Genomic DNA, 17,021 nt, shown 5'->3' with positions numbered 1-17,021 from the left:
ATACAGAATACCGCAAGCTAAGGCTTCTTTGCAAAACTTGCAATACTACAAGCAACAGCTACAGACTGCTTTCAGTAAATTCCAGGCAACTTCTTGTCCCATTCTGGTCATGTTCTCTCCATGTTTTCTTTAAAATCATGTCTTCTTTAAGTGTAACACTTTTAACAGTTAAGGGGAACACAGAAATATTCATGTTCTTTTATTCTAATTTTTTATTCTAATTTTATTCTAATTTTGTCTTTATTTATTTTAGTTCACCAAAGATGTGAACCTATAAAACGACTACCTAGAACTACTCTACATACCTTGGCTCTAAAATCTTGTTTTAGAAGAGAGTTGGGAAAAGAAAAACAGCAACCACTCTGAGAAGATTTCTCACTGACTCCTAAACAGTCTGAAATCCTCTCACATAATTAGGGATTTGGAATTCCTAATATTCTCAAGGAAGAAAACTGAAAAACATTCAATTTACTAAAATATCTGAAGTCATCCTAATAAGTCAACATTAAAAGATAGTAGGCTTAATTTGGTACATTTATGGCTATATAAATTTATCACGTGTAGTATATTTAAGGGTGATTACAGCTTCGTGAAACTGTGGATGCATAAAAGAAATTGGAAAAACCGTCAACTGTAGGGTTCAATAATCCACATCAAATCCTGTTTGAAATAAAGGAGGGTATCATATGGCAAATCAGTAACAATTTTCGAAATATACGTTGGGCTAGTGTGTACCTATAACAGCGTTTAACAACAAATAAAGATCAAGTTTATGCCTGAGACTTGTATTTTTGGGAGGGCCTGAAAAAACTGGACAGAGGCAGGATCGTAATTTGCCCAAGTGACTCCTCCCCACGCCCCAAACTTCTCAGCCTAGCCAAGCCCAGATGAGTCGCGGGCAGAAAAGGGTTCCCAAAGGGTCACTGCCACGTCAAACAGGCGGGAGGCCTAGGGGTCCGACAACAGCTAGAGCAACACCCCCGCCTCGTTTTCGCAGTTGAGGGTGCACTGGCAGGAAAGCCAAGCAGAGATTAATAGAAGACGAAAAAGAGAAAGAGCAGGGGGAGGGAAGTCCCGGCCAGCGGCTGGAGACAAATGCCCTCCCTGGACCGGAGCCTCGCGCTCCCGACCTCTGGGAGGCTGCCCCGGATCCCGCAACGCGGGTCTCCTCCGGGCCGCTCTCGCCCCCAAAGCTCCTCGCCAGCCGCCCCAGGTCCGAGGCGTGCAGCGCGCCGCCCACGACACCCCCAGCTTCCACAAACGCACCGGAGAAGGCCGCCATCTTCGCCCTGTCCTCGCGGATTCGCTTGCTCTCTCTTTCCCTCTCCCCACTCCCGCAACACACCGCGGCAGAGGCAGCGCGCGCTTCCGGCGCTCGGCCTTTGGCGTTCCCAGTCCGGGCAGGGACTGAGCCCAGGGAGAATAGTTCCCACGGAAGCAAAGGCCCGCCTCGGCCCCGCCTCACGCGCTTGCCGCTGACCCGACTGCGTGAACCCAGTGCACCTGGACATTGCCTTCCATGTAGTTACCGTTTTTTAGGGGCACATTACGTGTCAACAGGCTCACTTTTCCAGAGATACGGAAGCAGAAGTTTGGTGATTAGGGTCACACAATGGGCCCTGGCTTATCTGACACCGAACTGTCCCCTCTCTGTAGCGTCAGTCCGTCCCCCAACTCACAAAGATAAGCAGTGCCTTGGCGGTGAATGAGCGACCTGGAGAGAGTGTGCCGAATTCGTTCTGTACTAGTGAGTGCCTGGCATCCATAGGCCTTTGTTAAGTATTTTTGACTGAAATAAGAAATGATTTAGGTCTCCCTCTTTCCCTTCACCGTGTTTGACGTAACTTTGATAATTGCAGGTTGACTTCCATGCAATTTTGACTCCTTTCTCTTTGCAGAGAGATAGGGGAAAGTAAATGAACAATTAACTCTCCCAACTACTTACTCGGTCAGGTATTTATTAGAATCTTTAGCTGAGGACAGACACTAAGATTCAGGAAAGTTAAGTAACTTATCTGCAGCCACACAGTTGCTAAACGGAACGTGGGATCTGAGCCACGTCTGCCTAACTCCAGGGCCCATCCTGTGCTATCTGTGGCCTGTCGCAGAATGTCATGGAGAAAAGTGAAACCCTCACACAAGACGTATAGCACAGGGTTAGAATTACAGATTTGGGAGCAATTCTCTTTGCGTTTGAATTCTAGCTCTGCCACTTGCTTGCTGTGTAAACCTTGAACTAGTCATGAAACGTCTCCAGGCTTCAGTTTACTCATCTGTCAAATAGAGATCAATAATAATATCTTTCTCATATGATTGTTATGAGGATTAAATACAATACCTAAAGCACCTAGAACAGTACATAGCACATGGTAACAATATGTAAGTACCAGCTCTATTATTACTATTACGTGTAACAGGATTCAAACACCAAGGAGAAGACATCAGGCCTACAGAATCACACTTCCAGGAGGCGCTATTCACATTATCGTGTATATTCTCATTACATTTTATATAAATAATAGCCCTGAGAGTTATGCAAAAGTAGCAGTTTCTGAATGGATACCAAGTACCGCCACATTCCCAACAGAGGTATGACATCACAAATTATACAGGACGAGCCAAAGGGAATTTTGAAATCTGATTTTTTTTTTTTTTTGCCTTTAGTCAACAACCACCTTAAAAGCATGAAAAGATTAGAGATGCAAATTAAAAGATTTCTCCAAAGAGAGTTGAAGTGCTGTGGCATTTTCCCTCTCTCAAGGGAGAAAGGGATTTCCGGGGAATCTCTGAGAGTTTGAGAAATATGAGGACTGCTCTGGGAAGCTGTGCCTAGGAGGACCTGCAGTGGCAGGGCAGGAAAGGAGACAAAGGGGAGAGAAGGCTGCTGTGGGAGCTAACTGCATTTCCTGCAACTGTTGGGGAGACATGTGACTTTTTTTCCCTAGGGAATAAATGGACCTGTGGAGAGTGGACTAGAAGCTTTCTTCACAGGGAATGTGCTCACCTGGAGGAGCTAAATGATTGAGCAGGCAGACCCCCAAAGAACCCTGGATTATCCATACCTTCAAACTGAAGGAGAAATAACACCCACTTCATGTGAGTTGTACTTGGAGGATGCCAGCAGGAGAATCTTCAAGATATCCCCCAAAAGTACCCTCTGAGATAAATAATTAACCTTGAGCATGCCTGAACCAGAGAGCAGCAGAATCAGATCACTCCACCACCAGCCAGACAAAGTTAGGTATCTCTCTCACCCACTAGACTTTATCCCTTCCCAGGAATCAGAAACAACTGCTTATGGGAGAGAGGAGTGCAGAGAAGAGACTGATTACACCCTCCATCCCATTGCAGACTCTGGCTTGGAATAGGACAAGCTGGGAAGAAGAAAGCTATAATTTTAGATAAAGTCATGAATTTTGATCATTACACTGGACTTGATAGTTTAATTACAGAAACGAGGCTATAATTGTGATGAAAGTAACCTGACAACTTTTCGTTATCTGAGAGTGACCAGAAAAGCTCTTGAAGATGCTAGAGACTTCATCTAGGTCAGGGAAAAAACCCAAAGAGATGGTTTTAGGATAATGTTTTCTGTTTGTGCCCTCCAAGTCCAGCTAATTTAATATACTACTTTAATATTATAAGTGTGTGTGTGTGTGTGTTGTAACGCCCTCAATAATGTGAATGGGAATAGAATGTTATAGGCTTCTGTCCTTGGCAGGTAGGGTAATGCCAGGCAGAGAAACAGCAGCCAAGACCTTCCCAAACCAAAAGATAGAGGATGGATGCCCATCAAAAGATAGAGGATGGGTGCCTGTCAAAAGATAGAGGATGGGTGTCTGTCCCATTTCCCCAGAACAGGTTGAGTAAATAAATGGTTGCTTACTACCTGGGAGATTCCTGGGAACTTTGCCTGGTCCCAGGAACTCACCTGCAGAATTAGGTGGGAGGACGGCCACCAGCAAGTGGCGCCAAACTGCAGCCAAAGTGATTGGACTGGGGCCCTTAAAATTCCCAGACAGCCAGCGCTTTTGCCATTTGTAATAGAAATGCACATAAGAGATTTTAGGGGGTGATGGAAGTCTTCAAAAATTAGATTGTGGTGATGGTTGCACAGCTCTGTAAATCACTGAATTGTACACTTAAAACTGAATTTTATAGTATTTAAATTATACCTCAATGAAACTGTTTAAAAAACTATCTGTAATTTAAAAAAAGAAAATCTCCTAGCCTGGCCTTGCCCCCATCATGTTTTTTTTTTTTTTTTTTTTTTTTTGAGACAGGGTCTCACTTTGTTGCCCAGGCTAGAGTGAGTGCCGTGGCATCAGCCTAGCTCACAGCAACCTTAAACTCCTGGGCTCAAGCGATCCTGCTGCCTCAGCCTCCTGAGTAGCTGGGACTACAGGCATGCGCCACCATGCCCGGCTAATTTTTTTGTATATATATTAGTTGGCCAATTGATTTCTTTCTATTTATAGTAGAGACGGGGTCTCGCTCTTGCTCAGGTTGGTTTTGAACTCCTGAACTCAAACGATCCGCCCGCCTCGGCCTCCCAGAGAGCTAGGATTACAGGTGTGAACCACTGTGCCCAGCCCCCCATCATGTATTTTTTAGCCTTACAATAATCCCATATTTCATGCATTTGGGTCTTTTGGGCCCCAATGATCATGTTAAAGTGGAATTTTACTGTATTATTATCCATGTACCAGAAAGATTGTGCTATATATTTTCAAGTAAGTGGTATTAAACCCCACTGCAGAACATATGGTTTTGCAACTGCTAAGACCGACCAAAGAAAAGTGCCCTTCAGATACACAGGACAGAGTAGAGAGGATGGGTCCTGTGAAGGACGACGGTCCCTGTCTTGGTCCATTTGTGCTGCTATAACAGAATACCTGAGACTGGATAATTTATAAAGAACATTTATTTCTCACAGTTCTGGAGGCTGGGAAGTCCAGGATCAAAGTGCCAGTAGGTGTTTTGTCTTTTGAGGGCCCTATTTCTGCTTTTAAGACGGTGTCTTGAACCCTGCATCCTCCAAAGGGGAGGAACACCGTGTCCTCACATGGCAGAAAGTAGAAGGGCAAGAGACTATAACACTGCCTGAAACCTCTTTTATAAGTGCCTTAATCTCATTCATTAGGCAGGAACTCTCATGACCAGGCGTCCTCAAACTACTGCCCAAGGGCCACATGCAGCCTGCCGAGGACATTTATCCAGCCGCCAGGTGTTTTTGCCACCGCTGCCTGTCCTGCTTAGCAGCCGACTTGTCCAGGGCCCACAGTGCGCATGTGTGGAATGTGCACCGCACTCTCCGATGGCCCTCCAATGGTCTGAGGGACAGTGAACTGCCCCCTGTTTAAAAAGTTTGAGGACCCTTGCTCATGACCAAATCACCTCTTGAAGGCCCCACTTTTTAATATTATCACATTGGCAACACCAGAATTTTGGAGAGGTCACATTCAAACCATAGTAGTCCCCTTCCTTCTTGCTTTTCTTTATACAGAGTGTAGGAAGAAGAAAACAATCATCTTTCCAGACTCCTTTGTAGAGAGACAGCCCAGAGACTCAGTTCTGCCTGGAGAGATATAAATGAGTCCCAGGTTGGGACTTGTCGGAACGCTCTTTAAAAGAGAAAGATCTGGCTGACATGCACTCTCCTTACTCCTGGAACATTGACACGATGCCTGGAAGAACAGCAATGAGCCATGAAGATAAAAACTTCACACCAAGACTGCCAAACCAGAAAATATAAGGAGACTAAATCCTGAATGATGATGGTGAGTCCAGGTATGTCTACCTCTGGACCTCCTGTAGCTAGAGAATGCCTCACTTTGTTAAGCCACTTTAAATTTTCTCTTGTCTGCACCCCAACATATTCCTAAAAGGTACAGAAAAGAAAGGAGATAAAGAAATTTACCAATATGGATTTCATGTAATGAATCTTTCAGAAAAAAATTCTAATGTTCTATAATAGAGCAATAAGTAACCTACTGTGGCCAGAATGAGTTGAAGAAATTTGGCCTGGGTTGTGGTGGCACCATCAAGAATGATCCTTGAATGTTTAGTCATTTCCTCACAACCCAAATTGAAGATGAAATGTGCTATATACAACAGAGATCATGGCTCTGAATCAACCTAGGGGATATAACTCAAATTAGGTTATACCAGGTATAACCTAATACCAGATTGCCTTATCCTTTAATTGACATCCAACCTCCTTGCTCTCCTCTTCCTAGCCTTTCTGGGACAAAATAAAGCAAGCTGCCTAGTTTCTGAGAATTTAGCCACCAAGAAGAAGGAAGCAGCATGAAAGAAAAGTTGTTTTAACCTAAAATAAGTTGAGTAGAAAATACAGTATCTTCATTTCGTAAACCACCCAACGTCCTTTCTCATGATACATGATACAAACCCACCCATCATTCTACACAAGTAATAGCAGTATTCTCTCTCCTTAAATGGTGTCCATGAAGTTTTCCTTCTGATCCATTTTCTAGGAGGAAAAAGGGACTCAGGAGTACTATACTTGCTCTAGATCTTGAATCCTGCTATAATCAAACCTTACATCAATACACCCTCTCCCCTTGGATATAACTCTTAGTTGGTAAGGCTCCTAAATCCATCCTCCATAGGATGACACACACCAGGTCCTCCATGTCCAGCCTCCTGCTTACTTCCATTCTTATTACTACCACTCCCCTCCACAAATTTTACTTGCCAGCATAGCAAACTATGTAGAATGCCTTGTATTTACCAGATTGCCTCTCACCACTGTATATTTTTTATGTTGTTCCCTCTCCCTAGAATAACTTTCCCCTTTTAGTTTTAATTATCTACTGCTGTATAGCAACAACCTCAAATCTTAATGGCTTAGGACAACAACCAATTTATTTGCTTATAATTCTGTAGGTCAAGAATTTGGGCAGGGCTTAGCTTAGCTTAGCTGGCTGGTTTTTCTGCTCCATGTGACATTCCCTGGGATCACTCACTAGGCTGCATTCAGCTGGTGTCTTGGGTGTAGTAGGAGATTGGAGAAGACTTCACTCCCACATGTGGTGCTCCAGTGTCTCCTACATGGTCTTGCTGTTTCCGTATGGCCAGCTTGGACCTTCTCATAATAGGATTAGTTCTGGGGAGTACAGACTTCCTACATAGGAAGGTATGTAGCTGGTTCCACAAAGATGTGTTTCAAATAAGGGCAAGCAGAAGCTGCACATCTCTCAAGCCAACCTTAGAAGTAAAGCCATGTGTAACTTCTGCCGAATTCTGTTGGTCAACACAAATCATGTGAGCAGCCCAGATTCAAAGGGAGGAGAAATAGACTCTATCTGTCAATGCAATAAATGGCAGAGTTTGCAGCCCTTTATAATATACCTATCTTCTATCACATTGTAAATATACCTACCTATAATAACATCTGTCATCTTGGAAAACCCCTAATTATCATTCAAATTGAGCTAAGCTAGCACTTTGCAGCAAATCTTGTCACCCCAATGTTTATTTCTCTTTTTCCCTAAATTTATGACTCTCAGCTAGACATATGGCTGCCTGGGATAAAGACTCCATTTCCCAGCCTTCCTGGTAGCTAGAAATGGCCATATGCCCATTTTCTGGCCAGTGGCATATAAGGTATCTTGTGTGACTTCTGGGAAATATCTTTAAGGGAAGTGTTGCCATCTTGTTTTCTTCCTTCTTCCTGTTGGTTGGAATGGGGTTGTGAGGGCTAAGGTTTTAGCAGCTATGATGAACCATGAGAAGAGAACCATATACTGATGGCAGAACAATAAGAGAAATAGATGAGTCCCTGATAACTTAGAGCACCACACCAGCCCAAAATTGTGATACTATATTTCTTAAATGAGAGAGATATAAACATGTCTTCTTTTGTTTTGGATTTTTTTCTGTCTCACACAGCTAAACCTAATCCTACTTTGCATACCTTTATTCCTTATCTATTGCTACAAAACAAGTTGCCCCAAAATCTACTCACTTAAAACAATAAACATTTATTATCACTCCCAGCTTTTATGGAACAGAAATTCAGGAGCAGCATGGCTGGCAAGTTCCACTTGGCGTCTCTCTTGCAGAAGTAGACAAGTCTTTGTCCAGGATTATAATCATCTAAAAGGCTTGACTAGGGCTGAAGGATCCATTTTAAAGGACAAGTCACTCTCATGACTGTGTGGGCAGTTAGCGGGAGGCCTTTGTTCTCCACACGGACCTCTTGGGCAACTTCAGTGTTCTGATGATATGGCTGCTGACACCCCTCCCTTCCCCAACAAAGCAGGCAACCCTCGAGAACAAAGCAGAGTGAGTGGTGTATTTTATGGCAAAGCCATCAAAGCCACACACTGTCGTTCGTACAATATCTTATTGGTCACACAGGCCTAATCAGTGTGGAAGGGAACTACACACATAAAGGTGTGAATTCTAGAGATAAAGACCGTTTGGGGCCCATCTCACAGGCTGGCTACCACACCCCCACTTCCCCAATAGACCCTTGTTTGTTTGTGTAGCAGGTGGTGGTCCCTGAATCTCAGGCAACAGTATGTTCATGTAGCATCCTCTGGGATAAATCGTGTTTCTAAAACAGCCGTTGTCATCATTAAATTTGTTGTCTTAGCTTTCTCCGTTTTTCACAATTTACCTGACTCACAGAGCAGTTTGGAGACAGGGAAGCTCACGTTTAAACATCCTCTTTTTCCCCCTATATTTCCTACGACTTCTGAGCTGAGCAACACTCATTGAATTTTATGCTTTTGTCAAAATAAGCTGTCAGAAACTGGTCCAGATCTATTAGAATGCAGCATCATTCTCGCTGCCCCAGCATTCACCTTATGGTGCAGGGACCAGAGGGGGCCTGGAAAACAGACATAAATCCAGAGATCTATAATTCTGTATCCCCTGAAGAAGTGGCCATTAAGTCCATCACTCCAGATATATGGGGAGAGGGAGACAAAGGGCAAGCCGGATGAGTTTCAGAGGGACTGTAAAACAGAAAAAGAGATCTCCCTAACTGTGTCGGTCTCATTATAGGCAAGCCAGGCAGGGAAGCGATTTATGGTTGGGTGCTGACTGGCTCGCAGGCATGAATGTCACTCTGTCTCCCATGCCTGCCATCTTGAGTGCTCAGGGGCCCCTGTGAATGACGCTGACAGCTCATGGGGAAATGGCGACACAGTTGGAGCCTGAGCTTGTGGGTGGTTAAAAACAGACTGTGCACCAGACACATGTTCAGAATCCAGCAGCCCAGAATCTGCCAGGGTGCCCGAGTTCCCTCATGTGCCACAGGAAGCCACTGTGCATCTGTGCACAGAGTTCAGGCTCGCTGTCTCAGCCTCCCACCCAGCATCCCTGCCTCACTGCAGCTCTTTCCTGTCTGTGGAATCGATCATAGGTTTTCTTTTTAACAAGGCCTATGATTTTATTTTTTAGCAGGCTAAAAGAAGACTGCTTGCTATATTGAAAGTGGTGGTGGTGATAAAAAGTATGGTCAAGAATTCTTCAAAATGCCTGGAGGAAATAATTCAGAATATCGAAATTTATACTGCCTGGCTCCTATGATGTTGCAATAATAAGAGAATTTGTGAAGGCTAATTCAACTGTAGCTCTGAATGGTAATGTTCCAGTTACTATGGCTACCCCAAAATATTGTGGCTTAAAACGTTGATTTATTTTTCTCATAGAGTCTGTGGGTGAGGAAACTGGACAGGGCACAGCAGAGATGGCTCATCTCTGTTCCACGATGCCCAGCACCTTAGCTGAAAGACTGAAAGGCAAGGGACTGGAATCAAGAGAAGCTTTAGTCACTCACACGATGTTGTTGATGCTTGTGTTGATGAGACCCTACCTGGGGCTGACGGTCAGCTGTGGCATCTCAGGGGGCCTGTGCTTTCTCACTGCACGGTGGTTTTATTCCAAAGGTGAGCATCCCAAGGGCCATGCAGCCTTTAATGACCAAACTACAGAAGTCAAGCAGTGTCACTTCCTTCCCATTCTATTAATTAAGATTATGACAAAGGTCTGCCCAGCTTCAAGGGGAGGGATCATAGACACCACCGTTTGATAGGGGAATGTCAACATCACATTGTAAGAAAATCATGTGGGGCAGGATATAAATTGGTATGGCCATGTGTTAAGAGTTCTCCAGAGAAACAGAACCAGTAGGATGTATGTGTATATAGAAAGATTTATTTTAGGGAATTGGTTTGCATGATTGTAGAGCCTAGCAAGCCCAAAGTCTATATGGTGGGCTGGCAGGCTGGGGACCCAATGTCGCAGTTGAAGCCCAAAGATCATGTGCTAGAGAATTCCCTTGTTTGAGGAGATCAGCCTTGTGTTCTATTAAGACCTGTAACTGAATGAGGCATGTCCACATTATGGAGGGCAGTTTGCTTTACTCAAAGACCACCAATTTAAGTGTGAGTCTCATCCAAAAACATCATCACAGAAACATCCAGAATGTTTTAACAAATATATGGGCACTGTGGCTCAGATAAGTTGATATATAAAATGAACTATTGTAAGTGCATGCCTTGTCGACTTAGCATCCATATGCATCTCCCTAAACCATATTTAATCTCCAAATAAGGACAATAAGAAAGTCATAATTCCACCTAAGATGATACAGCTATCCTGTGTACAACTAAAGATGCACTAACACTTTCCCTAGGAAAGGATGTAAAATCCTTGGATTTTGTCTGTTCTTCTCCTTGATATCCCATAACTTAAATATTATAAAAATTTCAATACTTAAGTACTATGATATAAAATGAATACACCTTATGTTACATGATACAGAGGGAAGAAAACAAAGATATTTGCCATGTATATATATATATATATAGAGAGAGAGAGACAGAGAGAGATCTCAAAATAAATACATATACATACACATATGTACATTATATAATATATATACACACACACAAATATATTCACAACAAAATAAAGAAGAAATGCTCATGGCAATTATAGTCTTTGTTTCTGTATCTGGTCATGTGGCCATAGCTGGCATTTATAACTACTATACTTTCTTCCATTATCCATCCTGTATTCCATTTGCCCCCAGCAAGCAACACAGTTGGTCATAGAACCTGGTTTGGTGACCCAAACTTTCATTCCAAAGAGTCTGGGCCATTCATAGTCCTGTCTGGATTGGGTTATAGTTTTCCATTGACCTTAACCACAGGGTATGATGATATTATACTAAAAGTGCCCGAAGGAATCTCCTCTATCTCATACATACTCTTCCTTTCCTCCCTGTGGAGTAGTGGTCCAATTTCTCCTTGGTGATCAGGATCAATCACTCTGGCCACCACAATAGCTCCTTCCTTTGCCTGTTGATTCAAAGGCTTGAGGATCCCAAAGTGACCAGGTGTCAGTCTTACCTTTCAGTTCAATGGAATCATTGCTGTTTCTGCTTGTGGAAGCATCTTCCCTTTGGAACTAAGACCTCTAGACCAGCAGAACATAAGATCATGGGGAAAGGAAGCAAAAATTTTGCCAGTGGTTCACTAGTGGAAATAGTGGTGCCACTCCCATTTCTGCCGCTTGATTCCTGGATCTGTGAATCTTGGCTACGGGAGAAACAGCACCATATATTGGACACTGACTCAGAGCCTATGGCCATCTTTGGAAAGTGCAATCTGCCACAAGTGGACATCCTATCTGCTGATTGGAAAACTAGTTCTGTCTTGGAAAGAAACAGAAACATATATTTAGGGCCTGAAAGTGAACAAGGCAGTATGTGTTAGGCACTTTCTATGAGGCATCTTTGACACCTTCACAGGATCCTTCATTTATTAAATACTATTCACCTAACAAAACTTATTAAGTGCCTCCTGTGTGCCAGGGCCTACAGTAGTGAAAGGGATACAAATATGGATAAGACATACTTTCTTGCTTTCAAGATAGTCTAAATTTTTCAACTGATATAAAATATAAACACATAATCATACTGTAAGGCATCAATGCAATGGTAGAGATTTATTTATTCAGTGTATCATGGGAAATCAGAGTGGATACCTAACCCAGGCTGTAACAGTCAGGGAAGGGCTTCTTGGGGCACTGACATCTGAGATGAATCTTGAAAGGTTCACTGAATTTAACTAGATGCAGCGGGGTTTATGGGGGGAGGGTGAAAAGAGGGGAAATTTCCAGGAAGAGGGTACAGCATGGAGAGCTGCACAGCAGTGAGAAATAGGGTGGTGTCCCCTAATGTATTAATCATCTAGTGCCATATAACAAATCACACTGAGACTTAGTGGCTTAAAACAATAAATATTGATTATTTTGCATAGCGTCTGTGGGCCGGGAATCCAGGAGTGATGTATCAGGATGGTGCTGGCCTGGAATCTCTCATGAGGCTGAAGCCAAGTTGGCAGCCAGAGCTGCACTCATCTGAAGACTTGACCAGGGCCAGATGATCCACTTCCAAGGTGGCTTCCTCATATGCCTGGCAAGTTAGTGTCAGTTGTCAGAATAGCATAGTTCTTTACTGCCTGAACATCTCCACAGGATCTTGAGTGTCCTCACTCATGGCAGGTGTCAACTCCAGCAACTGATCCAAGAGAGAGACTGGTTTAGCTTCTGGCGTCTCCTACCATCATTTCCACAACATCCTGCTGGTTACACAGACCAATTTTATTCAAGGTAGAAGGCACTACACAAGGGCATAGATACTAGGAGACTGGGATCATTGTGTATGGGCAGGGGGTATTTGGGAGATTGGTAACCACACATGGAAATAAAAAGTCTTTTGCCATTCCTCAGATGTCAGGTTCAAAATCATAAATTATTTAGTAGATAAAAATAAGGCTAAAGAATTTGAATCTGAGCTAGATTAGGGAGAGCTATGTATTCCTGAAGCAGACAGAATATGTGCTATGCTCTAACCACTTGTTTGGAAGACAATTTTCAGTAGCACATGTATATATAATTGTTTACACCAGTGATCCTCAAATGTAAGATCCGAATTACTCCATGGAGCTCTTCCAAATGCAGCTTCCTAGGTTTAGCCCTCAGGAATTTTGGTCCCCCCAAGTCTGAGGTGGAGCCCAGGAATAGGCATTTAAACAACACAAGTTGCCTGGGTGATTCCGGTGCAGGCAGACCTCCCTAGACTACATACGTAGGAAGTTTATTTTAGACTATTATTCTTTAGGGCTCACCAACATGGTCATGTTGATTTCATGGCTTTATTCTTAGGTATGATTGTATTTCCTATTTCTTGAACTGCCAAAGATAAAGCTGTATACTAGTTAAAGTGCTGAGAACATATTTTAATCAGTAATATACTACTGCAATAGGGAAGAGTGTCTGGCATGAACTGGACTGAACATGGGAGAAAGGGAGGAGGAACCAGCGGGGCTTGAGCAGAGTTAGAGAAGTGAAAAATTACAAAGGTTGGTCCGTGCAAATGCCCTTTAGGTCAGCTGTGTCTGTTAGCTGACAATTAATCAAAGTTAGGGCTCTGTCTTCCCAGAGACTGGAGACAGAGGCCCTGTAATTCCTGATGTTTACATTTCAAAGGAATGGTTTTCAGGTCCTAGAGACACTCATGAGTCATTAGAGAAACATATACATCTCAAAGGGACAGAGGAAGGATTCACAGTTGTAAGCCCTTTTTAGTAAGTGCTCTAAGAAAGAGTGGTCAGGAACCTGTGGTCAGGTGTTGGCTGGAACAACCAGTAAATTCTTTTAGCAGCCCTGGGCTTTCTCAGGGTGGCTAGGGTCACATGGGGGTGGCTGTGGTCCTGAGCTGTCAGTAACTTTTAGTGTTTGTTTAAGTCTTTAAATGGGGAGGTGGATGGGAGTGGACAAAACTATTCATGCTGAGAGTCTGTAGTTTTTATAGGCCCAGGTTGAGGCCTGAACAAGAAGAGGGCTTAGGGGAGCCCGGCTAGACTTTGGTCAAGGAGAGACTCTTTGTCAGAGTCATGCCTTACTTTATGTCCCCCAAACCCTATTTTTAGATTAGGAAATCGAGACACAGAGAGGGGGAAGGAGGGGATGTGTATATACACAAATAATGAGTGAGATGTGTACTGTCTGGGGGATGGTCATGCTTGAAGCTCTGACTTGAGGGGGGAGAGGGGAAGGGCATTATACGTAACCTTAAAATTTGTACCCTCATAATATGCTGAAATAAAAATAATAATAATTTTTGCAAAGCAATAGAATTAGTAACAAAACTGTGATTCAAACAAAGCTTTTTTAAATACTAGAGTCTATTGCAGAGGTAGAAGAAGGAACTGAAAGATTGTACAAATTGAGATCCATGGGAGGTAGAAGAAATGACATTCTATATATGTGCACTGACTGTGAACCACTGAGTTTTATCTCAGGTTTGATGTAAATTGTGGAGCAATTTTTAGCATAGTGATACATGTGACTTTAATGTACTATTTTCTTATTTGGTGATTGAAATTTGTTAAAGATTTGTGTCTCAGCTTAAATGCTTTCAATCTTTTTTTTTTTTTTAGTTAATCCCTTCAGGACTAAATTAGGTTGCAAAGCTTCTTTTTAAAATCATTTATCTCATATCTATATCGGAATATAACAATTTAAACTTAAAAACTTAAAAATTTAACATTAGGCATCCATTTTTATCTAAAGAGAAACCTAAAATGATAAGGACTTCAGTAGAAAATGGTTTGCATGAAATTCCATGGAAGAGCTAAAACTATTAACATTGAGAGACATTTAATAATTCCTCCTCTAGTGGTTTTTAATCCTTGGTGTTTAATTTAGTTTTTCCACATAGCAGAGGGTGTCTGATCCTGATGTTTTAATAGCTTCTACATTTTCAGTTAGTACTTTGCCCTATCAAAACGCATTATTAATTACTTGTCAGCTTCATTGAAGCCTTCGTCTTTAGGTTAATATTCCCACTGTAGTTTTTTTTTTTTTTTTTTTAAATCAGAGGAAACATAAGGATAAACTGAAGGATGTGACCAATATTTCACTACAACAGTAGGAAAAAAAAATTATGGCTCATGAATGGTCTGTTTATTGAGAGAAATTTTCCTTGAGTCTATGTTACTTTGCTGGAGGAAAATAAATGATTTTTTAAAGTTGCAATCTCTCTTTTAAGTAAAAAAGGGTTAATCTATAATAGCCTCAACATAGCCATGTATAATTCATCTGGTCAGTAAAAACTTATTCAGGATTTACCTTCAGGCTGGTTTTACAGAGATTAAAAAGTGATTGCCCTGTCACCAAAGAATTGCAGTATTTCTCCTTTGTAGTTGCCTTTTGAATTTCTGAATTATTGGTGTTATTTGAGACTCCCTAAGCTTCCCCAGTCTGTGGACATGAATGGTAATCATCGTAATATGAAACAGTATAATTTCACTACTTTTGCTCCCAGTTGATAACAGAGGACCCTCAGTCACTTGTAAAATCTCCTACCAAATATTTCTGGGGAGTCCCAGAAGTGTGTGATACATATTGGCAAACAACTGCATTCCTTTTGGACTCTGCCAATTGTTTTCCTTTGGAGCCATTGCTGAGCCTCTGTCTGTGGTTTGTGCCATCTGTCAGCTTCACAGCTGTTTATAACAAAGCTAGTGCGAACACCTTCCCCATTTTCGTTTCCTTCTGCTAGGTTCGGAGTGTTTCATTTCGGGCAATTCGTCAGACAGGACATCCTGAAAATCTCCCACAAACACCAAGAATGCTAGCTAAAACATGAAAGCAAAAACACAACTTTTAAACTGAATGGATGGGTTTGCAAGAAAGTGAAAGGTATCCTGAGTCCTGGCAACAGGCGGGAGATCTCGCGCACGGAAGAAGTGAGAATGGAAGTCACTAGTTTTAGGGATCTCTGTGAATCCAGACATCCAGAGCTTTGACTTCGGGACTGAAAATAGAGGTGGGGTGGGATGGGGAAGTTGGGGACAAAGGCTCGGGCCTGTGTAAAGAAGGGAGTGGATCACTGACTGTCCTACATAAAGTTAGGAACCATGAAGAGCTACATTTTTTTTTTAAAACCCTTAATAAAGAGATAGCAATAAATTTGTCTTCAACTTGGAATATGAATGGATATAAAAATCTTTGAGAATTTGCAGCCAGAGCCCAAGTGTCCTGTAAGTCCAGGACCTGAATTTACACCGTGCATCATCTGATGGTAGCAGTGAAGGCAAGTCTTCCCAGCGGGGAGGGCACTCTCCAAACCAGGCCTCAAAGCGTCTTCACAGATCAAACTCCAAAGCATACGAGCAAACAGTAACACACACGCTACATAAAGAAAGAAGCCACCATGAGCAAGAGTCAGCAGGAGAAAAATAGATCCTCAAAGACTTCAGGTATTACAAATATCAGGTAGAGATTATAAATTATGTTTTATGTGTTTCTAAAAGTAGGACTTGAAACATAAGTAAGAACAAAGTAACAAAATGATCAGCACGCTTGAGTTTTAAAGAAAGAACGTTTAAGAATAAATATATATGTAATAATAGATGTTAAAAATTTGTTGAAAGTTCGAACATAGAAAAAGCTGAAAAGTAAGTCTGTGAACTGAAATAGAGACCAGAAGAAATTGCACTGACTACAAAACAGAGAGATACAGAGATATAAAGTGTAAGAGGGAGGTTGTGACTTGTGGAGGTTACAATCGTCCATCATCTGTCTAAAGAGAAAGGTGTAGGGGCAACATTTGAAGATGCAAGGATAGAATTTTCTATAAGCAATTAAAACACATGAAGGGAAGACGGAAGAAATTATATTCCAAACTTCTGATATTACCCTTTATAAGGCGAAGGGAGGCTGGAAGAGAGAAGTGTGCATATGGGAGGTATTTATGTGGATGCATATGTGAGTGTTGTATGAGCTTAATGATTATTGTACCATCTCATTCCAATGGGAGAATTTTCTTTATCCTGGTTTATATTTGCTTATTTATTCTGTCTTTCCCTGCCTTTATGTCCTTAATGGCATTCTATGTTTTGGTAGATATGTGTTGTATTTCTTTCATTCTATTCTTTCTGCTGTTTAAAATTGTAGATTTGGTGGGGCAT

The 17,021-nt window shown here is 42.1% G+C and overlaps 1 protein-coding gene and 1 long non-coding RNA gene across 2 annotated transcripts in view; one reads left to right on the top strand and one right to left on the bottom strand.

Moving 5' to 3' along the window:
• The window catches only part of DDX1 (DEAD-box helicase 1), a 33,051-nt gene extending 31,655 nt beyond the window's left edge, over positions 1-1,396 (bottom strand). Inside the window, exon 1 of the mRNA XM_012776502.2 lies at positions 1,267-1,396. Coding sequence (XP_012631956.1) covers positions 1,267-1,282 — 16 coding nt within the window. The 5' untranslated portion in view covers positions 1,283-1,396. The remainder of the gene's footprint in view (positions 1-1,266) is intronic.
• A 73-nt stretch (positions 1,397-1,469) lies between these two features.
• Positions 1,470-9,577, top strand: LOC105877701 (uncharacterized). The gene is made up of 3 exons (XR_012918531.1): positions 1,470-1,747; positions 5,507-5,790; positions 9,436-9,577. It is a non-coding gene; the product is annotated as an uncharacterized LOC105877701 (long non-coding RNA).
• Positions 9,578-17,021: the final 7,444 nt, after the last annotated feature.

The sequence above is a fragment of the Microcebus murinus genome, chromosome 3 (assembly GCF_040939455.1).
Source record: "Microcebus murinus isolate Inina chromosome 3, M.murinus_Inina_mat1.0, whole genome shotgun sequence".
Taxonomy (NCBI): domain Eukaryota; kingdom Metazoa; phylum Chordata; class Mammalia; order Primates; family Cheirogaleidae; genus Microcebus; species Microcebus murinus.
Note: the sequence above shows the minus strand (reverse complement) of the source record. Positions and strands in the feature narration are given on the sequence as shown.